General features: G+C 45.6%; 2 protein-coding genes and 1 non-coding gene across 3 annotated transcripts in view; 1 reads left to right on the forward strand and 2 right to left on the reverse strand.

Moving 5' to 3' along the window:
• LOC105920182 (CD209 antigen-like protein E) overlaps positions 1 to 21307 on the reverse strand; it is a 50870-nt gene that overhangs the window by 20655 nt on the left and 8908 nt on the right. The window lies entirely within an intron of this gene.
• Positions 77 to 20808, reverse strand: LOC105922425 (protein NLRC3). Its single transcript, XM_036145756.1, has 8 exons — positions 20624 to 20808; positions 18692 to 18808; positions 8126 to 8258; positions 7940 to 8044; positions 2799 to 2917; positions 905 to 2705; positions 634 to 807; positions 77 to 315 (listed from the first exon to the last, which is right to left on the reverse strand). The coding sequence occupies exons 3-8, from the start codon at positions 8212 to 8214 to the stop codon at positions 138 to 140; spliced, it is 2466 nt and encodes an 821-aa protein (XP_036001649.1). The 5' UTR covers positions 8215 to 8258; positions 18692 to 18808; positions 20624 to 20808; the 3' UTR covers positions 77 to 137.
• LOC118565574 lies at positions 19000 to 19105 on the forward strand. Its single transcript, XR_004932461.1, has one exon. It is a non-coding gene; the product is annotated as a U6 spliceosomal RNA (small nuclear RNA).

Genomic DNA, 21307 nt, shown 5'->3' on the forward strand with positions numbered 1-21307 from the left:
AACCTTGGGAAACGTAACACTGAGTTGCAATTGTGAAACAAAACAAAGAAGGAGGAAGAAAAATTATAGAGGCTTAGTAAAGGAAAATAAAAATGCTTCAAGATTTTCTTGGATATTTCCTGTAGCTGTAGATGTCCTTACATAAGAGTCTTTGGTCGGCAGTGTTGATCCTCCAGTCCAAAAGAAAATAACTTCATCCCAGCTTCTCCTGGGTTATTGTAGCTCAGGTCCAACTCTCTCAGATGGTTGGGGTTGGATTTCAGAGCTGATGCCAGAAAAGAACAGCCTTCCTCTGTGATTAGACAACCGGACAGTCTGCAGACACAAACACACTGACCAATCGAGACAGAGCTTCTCCAGGGCTTCAAACCACACATTTTCTTAAATGTTTTGGCATTAATCCATTATACTTTTTTAATGAAGTGTAAAAAATGTTTAGATCCTTAAATATTTTTCTATTATGGTTTAAGTTTTTCAATATGTTTATTTAATAACATTCTTGAATCTGTGAAATCATACCCTTTATAATACCAAACAAAAAAGGGCAAAAATGTAAACTCTTGAACATTAGCAAATGTTTTTTGTGCAAAATGGGAAACAAAACACTAAAAAATATATATATCTTAACCAGACCTGAGAGTTTCCAGTTTACATTGTGGACTCTCCAGTCCAGCTGACAGTAGCTTCACTCCTGAATCCTTCAAGTCGTTGTTGCTGAGGTCCAGATCCTTCAGGCAAGAAGCCGGAGAGCAGAGGGCAGAGGACAGAAGATCAACACTTCTGTCTGAAAGGTTACAGCCACTAAGCCTGTGAACAAGACAAGGAAAAAAATTAAACCAGAACAATTTATTTCTCTGGATTCTTCTTTTGAATTTTTTTCATTGAGATTTTTAGTTATGCTCACAGAATTGTTTTAGTGGTTTCAACCAGAGGAAACAGCCCCTCAAGAGCCTCGTCTGAAGCATAATATTTCTTCAGGTCAAACACATCCAGTTCTTCTGATGAGGTCTTCATCTTCTCCAGTATGATGAAGGTCAGAACTGACCACTGAGCAGGAGACAGTTTAGGTGATGAAAGATGTCCTGATTTCAGAGAATCCTGGATCTCTTTTACTAAAGAACGATCATTCAGTTCTTTTAGACACTGCAGCAGATTGATGCTTTTCTCTGCAGGCAGATTTCCTCTGATCTGCTTCTTGATGTAATTGATTGTTTTCTGGTTAGTATCTGGGCTACGTTCTGGCTTTTTGATCAGACCTCTTAGGAGAGTCTGGTTGGTCTCCATTGAAAGGCCCAGAAGGAATCTGAGGAACATGTCAAGATGTCCGTTTGGACTCTGCAAAGCCTGGTTAACAGCATTCGGGTAAAAATTTATTGACTTGGTATCAGACATTTCAGAGTTCTCAGCTGTTTCTTGTTTCTCCAACAGATTAACACCAGAGTTCATGCAGGTCAGATAAACATGAAGAGCAGCCAGAAACTCCTGAACACTCAGATGGACAAAGCAGAACATCTTGTTCTGGTATAGCCCTCTCTCTTCTCTAAAGATCTGTGTGAACACTCCTGAGTACACCGAGGCTGCTCTGATATCAATGCCACACTCTGTCAGGTCTGATTCATAGAAGATCAGATTTCCTTTCTGCAGCTGATCTAAAGCCAGTTTTCCCAGAGACTCAATCATCTTCCTGCTCTCTGGGGTCCAGTCTGGATCCGTTTCAGCTCCTCCATCATACTTGACCTTCTTCACTTTGGTCTGAACCACCAGGAAGTGGATGTACATGTCAGTCAGGGTCTTGGGCAGCTCTGCTCTCTTTTTGATCTCCAACACGTCCTCCAGAACCGTAGCAGTGATCCAGCAGAAGACTGGGATGTGGCACATGATGTGGAGACTTTGTGATGTCTTCATGTGGGAGATGATCCTCCTGGCCAGCTCCTTATCTCTGAATCTCTTCCTGAAGTACTCCTCCTTCTGTGGGTCAGTGAACCCTCTGACCTCTGTCACCATGTCAACACACTCAGGAGGGATCTGATTGGCTGCTGCAGGTCGTGTGGTTATCCAGAGGCGAGCAGAGGGAAGCAGTTTCCCCCTGATGAGGTTTGTCAGCAGAACATCCACTGAGGTGGACTCTGTAGCATCAGTCAGGATCTCCTGGTTCTGGAAGTCCAGAGGAAGTCGACTCTCATCCAGACCATCAAAGATGAACAGAACCTGGAAGTGTTCAAAGCTGCAGATTTCTTTGGTTTCAGTAAAGAAGTGATGAACAAGGTCCACCAAGCTGAACTTTTTCTCTTTCAGAAGATTCAGCTCTCTGAAGGTGAATGGAAAAATGAACTGGATGTTCTGGTGGACTTTGCCTTCAGCCCAGTCCAGAGTGAACTTCTGGGTTAAAACTGTTTTCCCAATGCCAGCCACTCCCTTTGTCATCACTGTTCTGATTGGTTGATCTCTTCCAAGTGGGACTTTAAAGATGTCTTCTTGTCTGATGGTTGTTTCCGGTCTGTGTGGTTTCCTGGATGCTGTTTCAATCTGTCTGACCTCATGTTCATCATTGACCTCTCCAGTCCCTCCCCCTGTGATGTAGAGCTCTGTGTAGATCTGGTTCAGAAGGGTTGGACTTCCTGCTTTAGCGATCCCCTCAAACATGTACTGGAACCTCTTCTTCTGAGATGATTGAAAATTTTCACGACAAACTTGGGACACAAGCTCTAAGTAAAAAGAAAATTGTTAAAACTGATGAAATATTTTACTCAATAAACATTTTATTCAGAAATTCAAACCTTTTAAATAAATGATCTTACTGCTCTGCAGATGGTCAGCCAGCTGCTCCTCCTGGACATTCAGTGTGCTCTTCATCAAGGCACCTCTGTTGCTCCTCATTTGCTCTTCATCCTCGTCCCACAGTGCAGCATGATGATGACTAAACACAACGGATGGAAAAGTAGTTGTTTAACAGACCATAAATATGGAGTCCAGAGGTGTTAGATGCTGCTGGGTAGATGGACCACTGAGGAAGTCTGAACTCTGGCAGTACAATCCGTGAAAAAATCATGTTTGTCAAGGGGAACACCAATGTGGCTGAGGAACAAGCAGGATTCAAAACCCCAACTTTTGAGTTCCAAGACGACATGGAAATGCAGCTCCGCAGTGTTTACATTCAATTCAATACTTTTTGAATTTGACTTTGGAAAGTGCCTTGAGATTACATGTTTCATTGGTGCTATATAAATAAAATTGAATTGGATTAATGTAAAATAATTATTTTACAATGTAAAGCATTTTCCAATCATGTTGTAATTAGGGCTGGGTAAAAAAATCGACTTAATCGATGTTGGATCGATTCCATTAAAATTTTACAAAATTGATGTGTAGGTAATGACATCGATTAGTTTTATAGTGATGTGAGTGATGTTGACGTACAAGAGTGGGCGTGGGCAAATGCAAAATGGCTGACGCAAGTAACGCACCGCTCAGCAAGCCCTCCCAACTGAAGTCTGACGTCTGGAACCATTTTGGATTTAAAATAACTAAAGAGGATGCAAGATCTGTCAAGCGGAGGTCAGTTATTGTAGAAACACTGCAAATCACCGAAATCACCTGACAAGGTATCATGCTAAGCTAACATTCGACAACAAACCTTCCGGAGCTAAACAAATTAAATTGAGGGACTCGCTTGCATTACCAGCAGATTCTCCGCGGGCCATTAAGATAACAGAGGCCATCGCAACTTTTGTGTGCAAGGATTTATGCCCCTACTCGGTAGTGGAAAATGAAGGCTTCAAGCGGCTCCTTCATGTGCTCGAACCACACTACGTTATGGTGCAACGCAAACATCTGACAGAAACTGTTATCCCCATAATGTACACACGAGTGAAAGACGACATCCAAATGAAAATGCAATCAGCAGAGAGAGTCGGCATAACTTGTGACACATGGACATCGCTGTCAACTTAATCCTACATGACGGTGACTTCCCACTACATCGATAACGAGTGGCGCCTCGCGTCTTATGTGCTGCAGACCACCGAAGTTACTTCGAGCCACACCGCTGCAAATCTAGCCGATATGTTGACGGGGGCAATACAGACATGGGGGCTGACCAGCAAACAACCAGTGGTTGTTACGGACAATGCCGCAAATATGGTTCGTGCAGTGGAAATAACGCAACTGATGCATGTCGGCTGCTTCGCGCACACGCTGAACTTAGCCTCACAAGGAGGTCTAAAAATCCCCGCTGTGACACGTCTGCTTGCTCGTGTGAGGCGTATAGCAGCATTCTTTCACCGAAGTACAACGGCAAGCTACATACTGAAAGAAAAACATAAGCTGCTTCAACTACCAGCGCACAAACTAACACTTGACGTGGTGACAAGATGGAACAGTGCACTGGACATGCTGGAGCGCTTTTTGGAGCAACAACCAGCCATCTCTGCTACTCTCCTTTCTCAAGACGTGCGCAGGAATGAAAAGGACTTGTGCACCCTAACAGAGGAAGATGTAACAACTGCTGAGGATTTGGTCCGGGTGTTGAAACCGATGAAAGAAGCTACGTTGGCGATGTCGGAGGACAAGCAGCCAACTCTTTCCGTCATCGCCCCACTGCTCGCCCTGCTTCAGGATGCCTTCACCCCCAGCCTAGAAGACAGCGCTGTAGTCAGGGACTTAAAAGCTGCTGTAAAGAATAACTTGGGGACAAGGTATGTATTTTTTTTTACTTTATGTGCCTTTTTTAGTTTTTCAGTTGTAGGAGTCAGTGACCATATTCCATCATGTACTTATCCTCACTCAAACTGTTACACCTTTTTTCCAAGATATGATGGACAAAAGGACACCTTGTATGCAGCGTCCGCGCTGGATCCTCGCTTTAAGGCCCTTCCATTCCTGTCTGCTTCAGAACAAAATGACACCTTCTCCAGGCTGCAGGCTGAAGCTGCCACTGCTGCATGTGATGTAAGTATTTAGAAATGTTTTGATTTAATAAGAGTGTTTTCACTGATGATTAAAAGATTGGATTAGAAAGAACATTACTTAATTTTAGAGTTAAATTATGCTCAATCTTTTTTTTTTCTGTCCAATTCAACAGCAAGATGGTGGCAATGATACTAATAAAGAAGCTGAGGATACTTTGCCCAAGAAGCCAAAGAAATCCAGCACCTTGGAGTCTCTCCTTGGGACAGTCTATTTAACAACAGTAAAAGATCAGGGACTGAAAACTCCAGCAATAAGGGCTGAAGATGAAGTTAGAAGATACAAAGCTGAAAATCCTGCTGGGCTGAATGAAAATCCTTTGATCTGGTGGAAGTGAAACGAAAGGGAATATCCACTGTTGGCTCGCCTTGCAAGGCATTATCTTTGTGTCCCAGGGACCAGTATTGCATCAGAGAGGGTATTTTCAACAGCTGGTGACATTGTCACTGCAAAAAGGAGCTGCCTAAGCAGCTTAATGAGAAGTGAAAAGAAAGACAATAATTTGACTTAGCAGTTCAACTTATTTTGTATTTATTTGCCAGTATTTTTTGGCCTTTAAAATAGAAAATCCCTTGATGCAAATTGCAGTGTTTAGTTAAAAAGTAAATACTTTTATTTATACAAATGTGCACTTTTGAGACAGTTTTGTTTACAAGTCTGCACTTTGTTTGCACTTTGTTTAATGTGAAGTGAAAAAATAAAATACATGTGTATTTCGCAACACAGTTGAGCCACTTTTATTATTGTAAGAGCAGATCGAATCGAACTTAATCGAAAGTAATTGATTCATAGATGTATGAATCGAAATCGAATCGATTCAGGACTTTGGTCAAAATACCCAGCCCTAGTTGTAATACTGTGAGAAGCTTACTTTTCAACTGATGAATCACTTTGTTTAATATTCCAAGGTAAGGCAAGTTTATTTGTAAAGCACATTTCAATAGGAAGCACAATTGACCTGTCACTCTTAAATGACACACAGCTAGGTTCAGGTTCTAGTTCAGGTTGTTTCCTTGTGAATAAAGGTCTGCTGATGAGCGAGCTGAGCACTGACATGACGGTACCCGGCTTTTATGTTTGTCTTTATGCTTTTGTTCATCTTATTGCCACTCCAAGCTCTATTCCATTATAGGAGAGAAGATGTGGGGTCAAACTCCTCCAATCCCATCTCTGTGGACCTGATCCCTGTTTATAAACCACTGATTAGCAGAACCAGACCTGTGATCAAAACCATTCAGATTTGGACTGAGGAGGCCTGCTCAGCCTTACAAGATTGTTTTGAACACACCGACTAGGGTGTATTTATAGAGGACGCTGATCTAGAGGATCATACATCATCTGTCCTATATTCTCTCCTGCTCTGATGCTGTCCTACCCACAGAGACAATCAGGATGTTTCAGAACCAGAACCCATGGGTAGACAGCACAGTGCGATTCCTGCTGAAGGCCTGGGATGCAGCATTCAGATCAGCAGACAGACTGACCTACAGCCAGGCTAGAAGTGAGTTGAAAAAGGCAAAGCACAGATACAAGCAACGCACTGAGGACCACTTCAGCAGCATGTGGAGAGGCATCAGGACCATTACAGACTATAAGAACAGCAATCTGCAGCCCAGAAACGACTCGGCTCTCCCTGACACATTAAACAGCTTCTTTGCTCGCTTTGACTCTCCAAGCAGCAGGGATCCTGAACATCTACCAGACATGCTGGGTCTGAAGCTCCACAACATGGATTCTCCACAACTCTCTGCTCCTGGATCAGTGACTTTCTCACCAACAGACCCAGGTGGTCAGGACAGAGAACATCTGCTCCACTGATCCTCAAAACAGGAGCACCACAGGGTGCTCTTCACTTCACTTCACTTTTCACCCAGACTGTTCTGCTGTCAGCCCCACAGACACAGTGGTGAAGTTAGTGGACCACAACACTGTAGTGGCTCTCATCTCCAACAATGATGAGGTCCACAATCTGACACAGTGGTGCTCTAAGAACGACCTCATCCTGTCATGGTTTAGCTTTTTGTTTGTTTATTTTGGATTTTTCTTGGATCAGCCTTCACCTCTCTGCCACTATCCAATCAGCTCAGTCTCCTTAGAGCCAACATCTTGCTGTTAATCAGATCCACCTGCTGCACTAATTAGTAAACCCTGTTCACCTGTCTACATATACCTGTCTCAGCCAACTCAGCCCTGCCAGAACGTCTCTTCTCTTCTCTTCCAGTATGATGTACCCGTCCTCTACCAGATCCTGTGTGCTCAGCCAGCTAGAATCTCCAGAAATAAGTTGCCCGTGTCTCTGTGCTGCAATTCAGTCTGTTTTCCCGTAAGTTGCAGCTGCTTGCTCTGCCGTTCTGGTGGTTCCCCGGTCCACATCACCTGTTCTGTTGTTAACTGCATATTCTGGTTCCCTGCTCATCCATGTCTGCCTGCACCTTCTACCATTACTCATCCTCATAATAAACTTTTTAAGAACGTAACTCTGTGTCCGGCTGAATATGGGGTTAACCAGCAGTAACCATTATACATCCTGAGCACCAGCAGGATCAAGAAGGTCATAGTGGACTACAGGAGGTCCAGGAGGACTGAACATGCTCCTCTCTGCATACAGGGGGAGGTGGTGAAGAACGTGGACAGCATCAAGATTCTGTGCATTCACATTTCCTTCAACCCTTCTTCCTCAGGAAACTGAAAAGGACTGGACTTTCCACTAAGCTGCTAAAAAACCTTTACAGACCCAAAATAGAAAGCATTTTATGTCTCAGAATAACTGTGTGGTATGGGAGCTGCACAGTGCAGGAGAGGAAGGATTTAGCATTGGTGGTGAGGACACAGGGGATTGTGGGATGTCGTTAGAATCAGGGCAGTGTAATCCAACACAACTACTCTGTCCTCCTGACAGAGACGGATAGAGAGCTGTGGATGTGAAGGGGTGATGATACACATTTAGGAAGAATATTTAGTGTGACACACTTACTGTTTATCAGATGAATCACTTTGTTTAAAAGTCAAAGGCAGCAGCATTGACATGTCACTTTTAAATGAGACACAACTGGGTTCAGGCTCTTTTTCAGGTTGTTTCCTGTGAATGAAGAAGGTTTAGTGATGACCGAGCTGAGTGCTGACATGAAGAGTCATGGACAGTCACAGCTGTTGACCTCACCACTGAACTTTGCTCTGGCTCTCATGTTCCCCACACAGAGTGGTTTCAGAGTGAGGGACTGCCTCCTCTCTGTCATCACACTGGTCCATGCTGAATTCACATCCACATCAGGTCTTATGCTTTATACCTTCACCTGTGGAGGAATCACAGACGGAGACATGGAGCTCAGTACACCAATGATAAAACAACATTTCCACACAACAATACAGACTTTGATGGGAAAGCTAAATGTATGGATTGTATAATGATGATGTGTTATTCTATTTTTAGGATTGTTTTGGTAATTGATGCAAAAAACAAGAGCACAACATGTAATAATTCAATCTGAAAAACTCACACAGAAAGAAAAGGCAATTAGAAGAATTGTATTGATACAATTCAGACCTCGGCAGGAAAAATTCATGCTGAATACTTCAATATGCATAAGCAGGCGTATATAGCATATAGCATAGCATATGATGATCTGTTTGAGCTAGATGTCCAACTTGGATAAACACAGTTTGCATGAACTGTCCATGATGAGCAAGCATGAAGCGACTGTGGAGAGGAAAAACTCCCCTTTGGGAAGAAACCTCTGGCAGAACCAGGCTCAACATGGCGGTCTTCTGCCGGACCGTTTTAAGGAGTGACTGGGAATTCCATGAGTCCAAGAGGAATTACACTCTGATAGGGACGAGGTTGTTGAATTTTTAGATAATTTAAAATGATAAATTGTTAGATAGAAGGTTAGATGGATGTTATACAGTAAAGTATAAAAAGGTAACTCCAAAGGCAGTTGTAAGAGCCATAAATGTATTATGTTTCTTTGTCACATGGTGTATGGTTGGTATGGTGATGCGTAGAGTGTGTGTCATGTGACACATTTGGTGAAGGGGGCTGGTTGCTTCAATAGAGGTTACCTGTGCCGGGTTTTGAAAGAAGAGAGGGGAGCGGGGGAGCCGTATTGTTGTTTTGCCTTGCTTTGATTAATTACAGTTCACGTTACAGAGACATGTTGCCACTTTATGTAAACAATGTTAAAATCCACTGTTTCAATAAGCCATTAAAGATATAATACCGGCTTCAGTCTGCTTTTCTTCTCAAGCGACGGCAGGCCAGACAGACAGGACCTTAACGTTTCCCTCTTAAGGGACTAGGCTGGTTTTCTTTGGAGTTGACCTTGGAGTTCAACAGCAGTATTGTTGCACTTTACATTTGGGAACCCTTTGTGTTTCACATGGTTTTTGTTGGCTTGGTAAGGGGTTGCTAGCTTAGCATTAGCTTTGGCGCTACTAAGGCTTTCATGTAATTTTTCTGTATCTGTCTAAACACCAATGGTAGTTTCACGTAGCGGCCCTTTAGCAGAAGCTGCACAACCAGGACTTCAGGACAGCTGGTAGACTGTTTATAGGAAACTAGGGTTGTCAACTGTCCCATTGTAGCCAGGATGTCCTGTGTTTTTAGCCACATTTAAGTCTGCCATTTTGACACTCTTTTTTTCCATATTTTGACTGCAGCCTGCAGTTTGTATACACAAATACTAGACGATGCTCCACGCCTTACTTTCCTAGATCTACATGAGGAAGTTGCATCAAAGCTGGCAAGGACTGATGCGGCTTTGTGTCTCCGATGGATGGGGAGGGACATTTCTAAGATTACGTCAAATTACTATATTTAGAAGAGCCCAGTGCGCATGTGTCACAGCCATATTAGATTCATATAAACAGTGAGTGGTAACGCTTGAATAGTTTGCTTTTCAGTCAAATTGTGAACAGATCTGTCCCGAATATTGCCTCAACAGACATATTATGGCAACAACAAAATGGAGTGACTGGAGTGACTCACAATATGAAGATTGTGACCAAATGAAGGGAATTTCTTTTATTAATTTTCCAAAACGTTTGGAACGTTTTTCTATGTTCTAGGTGCTTTAATGACAATAAACTGACACCACTTTATAAAGACTATTTTCTCTGTTGAAGATTATAGTTGAATAGTGTAAAATTGACACAAACATTTGAAAGGTGTAGCCTCTGAAAGAAACTGAAAGACAAACTCTAATCCACTATAAACAAATGGTTGAATGTTTGTTGTCATTTAATAGAGTCTGTTATGATATATTTTTCTGGGATGAACCCGGACACAGCACGCACACACAGAGTCAGTTCTTATGAGTGAGTTTTATTGAATAGTGTGGAAGATGGAGGATGAGACCAGAGTCTTTCAACGGACGGAGGTGAAGGGTGTAGAAGCTGGCCGGCAGGAGGAGTGTGGAGAGACTGACCGGGAGGAACTCTGGAGCCGAGCACTGGAGAGCAGAACATCTGAGCCGGGTGCAGGAGAGCAGAGCATCAGAGCCGAGCCGTGGAGCGCAGAGCATCAGAGCCGAGCAGTGGCGAGCAGAGCATCAGAGCCGAGCAGTGGCGAGCAGAGCGTCAGAGCCGAGCAGTGGAGAGCAGAGCGTCAGAGCCGAGCAGTGGAGAGCAGAACGTCAGAGCCAAGCAGTGGAGAACAGAACGTCTGAGCCGTGCAGTGGAGGGCTGAACGTCTGAGCCGTGCAGTGGAGGGCTGAACGTCTGAGCCGTGCAGTGGAGGGCTGAACGTCTGAGCCGTGCAGTGGAGGGCTGAACGTCTGAGCCGAGCGGTGGAGGGCTGAACGTCTGAGCCGAGCGGTGGAGGGCTGAACGTCTGAGCCGAGCGGTGGAGGGCTGAACGTCTGAGCCGAGCGGTGGAGGGCTGAACGTCTGAGCCGAATTCTGAAGAAAACAAACTGTCGGAAAGTCTTTGGGCTGACTGTAACAAGACCTGGTGAAAGGAGTCTTCAGGCTGACGGTAACAAACGGAGCTGACAAGAATACTGGCAGGGACTGAGCGGGAGTGAACGCTATGGACCGGCGACGGGAACAGAAAGAGGTGAGTCTTATAAAGCGGTGGAAACAGGTGGAAGCAGTTGTGGGTTAATTGCAGCCTGCCAGGTGAAACCGATCAGGCTGTGCAGGAACGAGAGAGAGGGAGAGAGGTTCAGCATGCAGCCAATAAGCTGCATCCTGACAGTACCCCCCCCCCCCCCCCAAGGCCGGACACCGGACGGCCCAGAATCCCCACGCCGGGCGGGTGGAGGGGGCCCAGGAAGGCGGGCAACAGTCAAAACTGAACACTGAGGGACCAAAGAGCCAGCAAACACGAGGAACCAAAAGGGGCCAGAAAACACGGGGAACCAAAGAACTAGAGAACACTGGGGAACCAAGGAGCTAGAGAACACGGGGAACCAAGGAGCTAGTGAACACTGATGTGCCAAAGCACAACCAGGGCGCGGCACATCAGGGAAAGGCACGAACGCTTGACTGCACCGGGGGATAAAGCGATCGCTTGACAGCGCCGGGGATAAGAGCGAGCACAACACAGCGCCAAAGGGAAGGAACGGGCGCAACACAGCGCCAAAGGGAAGGAACGGGCGCAACACAGCGCCAAAAGGGAAAGAACGGGCGTACACAACGCCAAAAAGGGAAGGATCGGGCGTATGGAAACGCCAAAAAGGGAAGGATCGGGCGTATGGAAACGCCAAAGGGTAAGGAACGGGCGTATGGAAACGCCAAGGGGAGGGAACGGGTGTATGGAAACGCCAAGGGCAAGGAACGGGCGTGTGGAAACGCCAAGGAGAAACAACGCCGAAGCGTGAGAGGAGCGCTGGGGCCCAAGGGGCAAGATCGCCGGGGCGTGAGGGAACCGCCGGGGCGTAAGGGAGAAGTTCGCCAGGGCGTGAGGGAAACGCCGAGGCGAAACGGACGCATGACAGCGCCAAGGGGAAAATATAGGCGTACGAAAACGCCAAGAGGGAAAGAACGGACGTACTTAACGCCAAAGGGAAGGAACGGGCGTACTTAACGCCAAAGGGAAGGAACGGGCGTACTTAACGCCAAAGGGAAGGAACGGGCGTACTTAACGCCAAAGGGAAGGAACGGGCGTACTTAACGCCAAAGGGAAGGAACGGGCGTACTTAACGCCAAAGGGAAGGAACGGGCGTACTTAACGCCAAAGGGAAGGAACGGGCGTACTTAACGCCAAGGGGAAGGAACGGGCGTACTTAACGCCTAAGGGAAGGAACGGGCGTACTTAACGCCAAGGGGAAGGAACGGGCGTACTTAACGCCAAGGGGAAGGAACGGGCGTACTTAACGCCAAGGGGAAGGAACGGGCGTACGACAACGCCAAGGGGAAGGAACGGGCGTACGACAACGCCAGAGGGAAGGAACGGGCGTACGACAACGCCAGAGGGAAGGAACGGGCGTACGACAACGCCAGAGGGAAGGAACGGGCGTACGACAACGCCAGAGGGAAGGAACGGGCGTACGACAACGCCAGAGGGAAGAACAGGCGTACGACAACGCCAGAGGGAAGAATAAGCGTACGACAACGCCAGAGGGAAGAACAAGTGTACGACAACGCCAGAGGGAAGAACAGGCGTACGACAACGCCAGAGGGAAGAACAGGTGTACGACAACGCCAGAGGGAAGAACAAGCGTACGACAACGCCAGAGGGAAGAACAGGCGTACGACAACGCCAGAGGGAAGAACAAGCGTACGACAACGCCAGAGGGAAGAACAAGCGTACGACAACGCCAGAGGGAAGAACAGGCGTACGAAAACACCAAGGCTCAACAACTCCTGCTGGAACACGACTGGTGTACAGAAACGCCAGGGGAAAACCCGCCGGGGCGTGAGGGAAACGCCGGGGCTTGGGGAAGAGAACGCCGGGGCGTGGGGAGAACGCCGGGGCGCGAGGAAGGAGATTGCCGGGGCGCAAGGGGAACGCCGGGGCACAAGGAATAAAGGAATTTCTAAAACGCCAGGAATCTAAACACCAGGAAACTGAGACAGAGGGCGTCTTAACACGCCGAGGAACCAAGAACAAACGGCGTCTAAACACGCCGGGAAACCAAGAACAAAAGGCGCCTAAAGACATCGAGGAATCAAGATGAACGTAAACACCAGGATCTAGAGGGTAAGCTAAGCAGCAACAGGCCAAACGCGCCAGAGGGCTCAGCCGGCGACATAGGAGCGCCGGAGGGCTCTGGCAGCGCCTAAACAAAGGAATAATAAGAATAAGAGGGTGAGCTAGGCAGCAACAGGCCAGGCGCGCCAGAGGGCACAGACAGCGACTAAAGCACCGGAGGGCTCTGGCGGCGACCTGCGTGCACTGGGTAGCGACAGGCTGGCGTACCAGAGGGCTCAGCTGGCGACATAGGAGCGCCGGAGGGCTCTGGTAGCGACCTGCATGCGCAGGGCAGCGACAGTCTGGCGCACCAGAGGGCACAGCCGGCGACATAGGTGCGCCGGAGGGCTCTGGCGGCGACCTGCATGCGCCTAAACAGGGGAACAACACAGAGACACTAGGGCAAGACAGAGCAAACAACTACTGAAGGGAACTAAACTAACCTAAACAGAGCAAAAACAAACAAAGAAAACAGATGGGTGTAGGGACCTAGAAAGCGCAGGGACCTTAGAGAGCGCAGGGACCTTTAAAAGCGCTGGACTCCATCCAACGCAGGAACCCATACAGCGCAGGAACCCAGATGGCGCAGGAACCCAGACACATAAATACTAAGGGGGGGGGGAAATAAAGACAAACAAAACTAAATAAAGAAAAACAAATACAGAACAAGACTAAAACTACAGGGCTAGAGTGGAATTACAGGGCTGACGAAATTACAGTGCTAAAAACCGGATCTACTGACAAATCAAAACGAGACTGGCAACTGGGAATCGAACCAAACGCTAAAGCAACACTATGAAACGAAACAGAACAGGGAGATGAGGGTAAGTACAACTAAACTAATGAAAAACTAGATAACTAGAGCTAGAAATCTGTACAGAAGCAAGCAAGAAGTCTAAAATAAAAAAAAACTGGAACTCAAAAACAAAACTCAGAAGACTAAGGCGAACCTAGAACACTAAATCAGGGCTATGGCTAAAACAAGAAGACGGAGAACAAAACCCGAACTAGCTGACTAAGAAAACCAAAAACTAGACTACTAAAGAAAAACCCGAATGACTAGAATAAACCTGGGACACAAAAACCCGGACAAAAACAACAAAATAAAACACAATACTCAAAAGCAACATAAATCTCAAAAAATCCTAAGTAAAGCAAAAACTAAGGTTGAGCCAAAACAAAGAACAGAAGGCGGAAATAATTCTTCTAAAACAATAAAAAATATACAAAAAGACTAGAAACTAAAGCAGATCTAGAACACAACACCAAAAAATAACTCCAAACAAAAACCAGAAGGCGCTGGGCAGCAAAGTCTGAATACGCTGGGCAGCAGCAAAAGTTAGCGCTGGGCAGCGACGGCGAGGAGCGCCGTCCTTAGTGCTGAGCAGCGGGGAAGGCGGACCAGGAAAACAGAGTCAGAGGCGGGGCGTCGCAACTCTGCGACCCAGGCGAGACGAGACGGAAACGTGGCGTCGCAACTTTGCGACCCAGGCGAGACGAGACGGAAACGTGGCGTCGCAACTCAGCGACCCAGGCAAGATGAATCCAGAAGCGTGGCGTCGCAACTTTGCGACCCAGGCGAGACGAACCGGAGGCGAGGCAGATCCTACCAGCTTCTACACCAGGCTCTGTGCGTGCTCGGGTTCATCCCTTGGCCGGTCCATAATGTTATGATATATTTTTCTGGGATGAACCCGGACACAGCACGCACACACAGAGTCAGTTCTTATGAGTGAGTTTTATTGAATAGTGTGAAAGATGGAGGATGAGACCAGAGTCTTTCAACGGACGGAGGTGAAGGGTGTAGAAGCTGGCCGGCAGGAGGAGTGTGGAGAGACTGACCGGGAGGAACTCTGGAGCCGAGCACTGGAGAGCAGAACATCTGAGCCGGGTGCAGGAGAGCAGAGCATCAGAGCCGAGCAGTGGCGAGCAGAGCGTCAGAGCCGAGCAGAGGCGAGCAGAACCTCAGAGCCGAGAAGTGGAGAACAGAACGTCTGAGCCGTGCAGTGGAGGGCTGAACGTCTGAGCCGAGCGGTGGAGGGCTGAACGTCTGAGCCGAGCGGTGGAGGGCTGAACGTCTGAGCCGAGCGGTGGAGGGCTGAACGTCTGAGCCGAGCGGTGGAGGGCTGAACGTCTGAGCCGAATTCTGAAGAAAACAAACTGTCGGAAAGTCTTTGGGCTGACTGTAACAAGACCTGGTGAAAGGAGTCTTCAGGCTGACGGTAACAAACGGAGCTGACAAGAATACTGGCAGGGACTGAGCGGGAGTGAACGCTATGGACCGGCGACGGGAACAGAAAGAGGTGAGTCTTATAAAGCGGTGGAAACAGGTGGAAGCAGTTGTGGGTTAATTGCAGCCTGCCAGGTGAAACCGATCAGGCTGTGCAGGAACGAGAGAGAGGGAGAGAGGTTCAGCATGCAGCCAATAAGCTGCATCCTGACACAGTCGAACTGGAAAATCTGGTTTTGGTTCAGGTTCAACTATAATGATGCTAAAACAATGCAGTTAAACGATAACAGGAATAGATTTAAGAAGAATTCTGACAAAAACTAAGTCCTATGAATATAAGATGGGCAACAACTGAGGGTTTTTAGAAGAAACTGCATTAAAAGTATGTTACACAACCGTCTGGCTGATTTACATCCCAGCTACTTTCAGTTTCTCTATTATTGGAGCTCTGTGTGTTTGTGAAGGCATTATTACCAATGTTTGCTTTTCCTCCCTCTGCAAACAGACTGTGAACTCTTCCTCTTGACTGATAACCAACTTTATTCAGTTTAAAACTCACCAAGACGTTTTTTCTTTTACTGATTTTAAACGACAGGTGTCAAAATCAAACATGGTACATGAAATCAGAACAAACAGCGTCTTGTAATTATTTTATTTTTTCAGTGAATAACTAATATTCTTCTAAAACAGAAGTTTGCGTTTGAATAGGAAGTGAGCAGAAACAAACAGGAAGGTTATTGAAGACAAAGGTCAATATAAAACAAAGCAAACTTACGTTTTGAGCTAGATGTCCCAACTGTTAAAGAAGAAAACTTCTCTGTTGGTCTGAGGACAGCAGATTGTAGCTGAGGTGAACGCCGACTCTTCCTGTAACGAGTCGGCGCTTCACCAGGATGGAGGCAGGACCGGAGGGAGGTGCAGCTAATGGAGCATGTCCTCCTTTCTTTGTTCAACAGCAGCAGAATGTTTAAAGTATGAAGTCAGGTTCTTCACGCTCCTTTTAATCCATCATAGAGGATTCTGCTGAGTTGCTTCACGAAAGAATCTCAGTGGAGTGAATTTAAGCTTTTGAGACCCTGAGAAGCTGCTGAACATTTTAACTACATGTTTTGCCATTGAAGATTAAATGAAATGTTAAATAGAAAGTAATATTATCTCAGCAGGTTTCATCACCATCACTTCAGCATTATGAAGCTGCACCTGGCGTGTCCTTGCTGTGACTGAGCACAGCTAAAGGTTTAGAAATGCAGAAAAACAAATTAAACCTGAAACCAGCTTTTTAGAAGATTACCTGGTAAATCATTTCCACACAGACACCAGAATTTAATTACTGTATTTTTCGGACTACAAGTCGCACTTTTTTCATAGTTTGGCCGATCCTGCAACTTATATTCAGGTGTGACTTAAATATAAAATTTAAAACTGCATGAACCAAGGAGTAAACGGGTGGGTTACAACTTCACTAAAGCATGTGAGCTTTATGTTGCTCTAAAACAGCTGTGTCATTAGGGCTGGGTATCATCTAGGATGAGCCGATTCGATACGATTTTCGATACATAGCTCACGATACAATACGATTCTCGATATAGCTGCATTTGATTTGATTTGACTCCAATATCGATATTCATTACTTTCAAATGCTCAAAGTCATTCAATCAACAAAACCAGCCAAATATTATATTTATGTTCAATTTATTGAACACTGATATATTAACAGGAAAACAAAGTGCATTTGGTCGAATGCATTTAATGTATCACAGAAACCAAAAACGTGCCCAAACGTCTGATTTTAGGGATGAAGGTTAGGCTGCAATAGCGCCCCCTAGGTGTTGGGAGGTATATCGATATTGAAAGCCAGAATATCGGTTTTAAATCATTTTTTAAAAAAATCGATATTAATCTTTGTATCGATTTTTATGCACAGCTCTATGTGTCATACTGTTAGCTTAGCACGTAGCACTGTTACGCTCACGGTGTTATTTTGACAACTTTCAGTGTAATGATCCATTAGTGAAGGGCCTGCTGGACTCTCTGGAAGACATTAAAGCTTGGCTTGCCCTGAACTTTAATTTAAACAATAAGAAAACTTAATAATACTGTTTGGACCAAGTCGCTCCTGTGACCCTGGTGCTGTTGATCTGGGACCCCTGACTGCATATTTTAAACCAAGCGTCACTGATTTGGGTTTTAAGTTAGACAGTGTTTAAAAATTAGATGGTCAGATCAGAGCAGTTGTTAGATCATGTTTTTATCACTTAAGGCAGCAGTCAAAATTAAAATTCTGTCAAGACAGCTCCTTGAAACGTCGATCCATGATTTTAAATCATTCCACCTGGATTACTGCAACAGAATTTATGTTGGAGCGAATCAGTCTTTGCTTTGTTGTCTACAGCTGGTTCAAAACGCTGCTGCGAGTCTTACAGTTACTCAAATAAAAGAGCATATGATCTCTGTTCTGGCCTCACACCATTGGCTCCCAGTACATTTTAAAAGTCTTATTTTCATTTGTTTAAATGACTTAGCCCCACCGTCTCGCTCCTCGCTCTCTCTGCCCCTAAGGTCAGCTGAACTGAATCTCCTGGAGGTACCGAGCTGTGTTGTCTTCCTGCTCCTCTGATGTGACCCTCTGACTCTGCCATTTTAAAAATAACTTCTATAAATATGGGTTTTAATCCACAGAAACCTCACTCCATCAACAAGTCTGTTTGGTTTTTAATGCAACCCCCAACTACAGTTTACTGAGATCACTTCTTAAACTAATTTAGCCAGAATGAGTCACAATTAAGGCCAAAGTAAAATTTATCACGTTTGGGCAAAAGGAAGCGCCTTGGAGTTGAGAAAGGAGGACCTGCCCGACCTGATTCTGAGGACATTTGCAACTTCAGCTGTTTTTCCGTTTTAAATAATCAGATAAAGAAAAAGAAAACCTGATATAAAGTGTTAAAACTGCTTGAGGTGTGTGTTTCAGCATTTCAGTTATTAACATGGAGAGCACATCCCAGAGGATGTTCAAACAAGGCAAGTTTATAATTAAAAATGTTTAAAAAGGACATTACATTATTTCTATAAAGTCTAATATCATAGAGGGTTATGGCTGGATAATTAGAAGCTGATAAATCAGCTTTGCAGAGCCGGCAGAGATTAGGAAGGAGCCTTTTCCTGCTTGCAGAAAGAGCTGCACTTCCCTGCTTCGGCCACCAGAGGACACCAGAGACCACAGTGAGGGGAACCGGTGCCAGGAATCGCTTCTGATTCAATGTTTCCTGGTCCAGAGGCTTCATCTGGACCATCACTGCCAGGAGGTTCGAAAAACAGAGGTTCTGTAGAACTACCCAGCCCGGGGACCCGTCGGTGGGGCTTCCTACCTCTCCTTAAAGGAGTCTGATCACCACAACAGCAGTCCCTTCGTCCTTTTGTCCTCAGCCAGCCAATCGGGTGGTGCGTGTCTGCGTGTCCCATCATGCATCTGTGAATCCATGGATCTGAAATAGTGAAATAAGATCAGATCTAGAGATAAAGCAGCACAGAGTAATTCAGAACCACCAGTTGGGTCTAAGTGCAGATGCTGTGCCTGTGATGTCCTCTGATGAGTAACTGAGATCATATGCAGGACCCGAGGAACATTAAGTAAGAAGTGAGGACTATAAATACCTCTCTGGGACTTGTAGTTCTCGTCCTAGTTTACTAGGACATATACTAAAATTGGAACGATACAGAGAAGATTAGCATGGCCCCTGCGCAAGGATGACACGCAAATTCGTGAAGCGTTCCTCATTTTCATTTTTAAAATACCTACAAAAGATAATAAACAGCAAAATAAGTTGTTTTACAACCACCGGAAGTCGGCCTCCTACATCCGCTTTTCTCCTCCGCGCGTCCAGAGCCACTTCCGGTAAAGCTGCGCGTCCAGAGCTGCGCAAAAAACCGGCCTTGCTGAAGCGCCTTTTGCTTGGGATAAAGCCTGAAAAGCAGCAACTTCCTGATAGGAAAGCTACGAACACTCCCGGTTCCCCCGTTTAGACTCCTTCACAGGTCCTAGTTTAGTTCCCGTTAAACCGGAGGAATAACCGGTCCTCCTGTCAGCAGACTGCCTTATGCTGGGAAACAAGTCATTTAATGTTCACAGAGAGGAGGACCATCAGCTGATCTGCTGGAAAACGCCGAGATTTACTGAGAAAAACGGAGATTTAGTGACTAAAACTAAGATTTATTGAGGGGGGAAAGAGCTTTACTGAGAAAAACATTGGAGATTTGCTGAATAAAATTAAGATTTGTTGAAAAAAGCTTTACTAAAAGAAAAAAAAAGGGGCGATTTAATGAAAAGGGAGCTTCTGCAGGAGGAGAGCTGCTTCCGCTGGCATTTTATTTATACATTTCGTCATTTTATTGAAACATTTATCTTCTATTTTATAGAAATAACATTTAATCCACATTCATGTAAAGTCGATCATCGCAGGACTTTAAGTTCAAGAACAGCAGGAAACAAAAGCTGCGGAGATCCTGAAGTTAAAGCAGCGCTCCGCCCCGCAGGGAACACCTGCTGCACCGCCGCCATCTTCCAGGCAGCCCGGGTTTCTCCCTGGCTTTATTGGTTCCGTTTAAACCCGTTTCCTTGTCAAATAAACCCCAGAGCACAGTAATCCCGCCCAGAACAGCATTGGGTTTAGTTCTGGGACTAGAACCCAGCTGGTTCGGTCCGGTCCTGACCAGCAGCCCAGGCTAACGGCTACAGACCACATGTGCAACAAGCTAGCGGACAAACCATGGAAAGCGACCGTTAAACCGCCTAAAAGCCTCGCATTCAGAACCATTTCAGGACTAAACCGAACCGCGGGGTTCTGCTGGGTTCGCCAGCCACACAGCGGGTTAAATAACGTTATTTCTTACCGTTAATTACATGTGGCTCTCCTCCTTCACCTAGCAGGTGTTGAGGGTGTTAGAGCTTTCCGTGGAAAGAAACGCGGCCTGTGATTGGTCCCCCGATACACTTTGTTAAAGGAGCGAGCTTTTGATTGGACGGAGCACACAGACTACAGCTCTACCCCAGAAAATCACCTATTAAACCGTTTACAAGGATTTTTGTACATTTGTCATAAAACAATATTTACCCGAGTTAAGTGCAGCATCACATTTTGGTGCTAAAACCCACCAATTTGTAAAGCACGTTAAACCAGACGCGTCACGTTTCTGTTTGTAAGGACAGGAGCAGACAAGCTAACAGCTAATGGAGCTAATATTGTGTCGTTCTGCAAGGTTAGCAAGCGAGGCGGTGTGGATGAAATAAATTCAGCACCTACCGTTTAATAAATGGAACCTTCTGCGGAGAATGAGCGAAAACAAACATGACGGCTGTCACTGGCAACCTGTCCTGTAAGTGCTGCGTATGAAGCATCGCCCCTGCAGCATGAGGGCAGAGACCCCGGAGCGGTTGGTGCTTTCAAGGGTTATGGAGAAAAAGCTCTAAGAGAAAAGAAAGTTGCCAGGTTTGCTGCTAGTCGCTTAGAAAAATCTACCAGAGGATTCTGAGTGACTCTGAGATGAGGCCTGGTGGGGCTTTAAACCGCTTGAGGAGGGTTGCCAGATAGAGTCAAAGGTTCTCCAGCCTAGAAACCTGGAAAAACCGCCACAACTCACAAGAACCAGGCCAATTAAATGTTATATTTACTGTAAGGGCAGGCCTGGATGTACACCTATAATACACGTAATGTGACACCACTCTCTCCCCCCCCCCAGCATATTTGCAGATCAGATTAGACTTGAAAACATTCCTTTCACATTTGACAGACAAACCATGAACAATGTGTACACATAAGTATTCAAAACTTAATTCTACTTAAAGAAATTAAATTTACTATGGTCATGATTTCTTATCTTTATTGTAAATCCACTGTTGGCTGAAAGGCTGAATTTACTCCTCTGAACTATAACATTGTGATTTGTCAACAGTACCTGGTTGAGTCAAATTTCCCCAATATTGGCTA

Source organism: Fundulus heteroclitus, chromosome 13 (assembly GCF_011125445.2).
Source record: "Fundulus heteroclitus isolate FHET01 chromosome 13, MU-UCD_Fhet_4.1, whole genome shotgun sequence".
NCBI lineage: Eukaryota > Metazoa > Chordata > Actinopteri > Cyprinodontiformes > Fundulidae > Fundulus > Fundulus heteroclitus.

Excerpts from the sequence above, each read along its gene's own strand:
- LOC105922425 (XM_036145756.1), bottom strand. The coding sequence starts at position 8,214 with ATGGACCAGTGTGATGACAGAGAGGAGGCAGTCCCTCACTCTGAAACC. Across the intron at positions 2,918-7,939 it reads AGTGATTCATCTGATAAACA|TCATCATCATGCTGCACTGT; the intron begins GTAAGTGTGTCA and ends CGTTGTGTTTAG. Across the intron at positions 2,706-2,798 it reads GGCTGACCATCTGCAGAGCA|AGCTTGTGTCCCAAGTTTGT; the intron begins GTAAGATCATTT and ends CTTTTTACTTAG.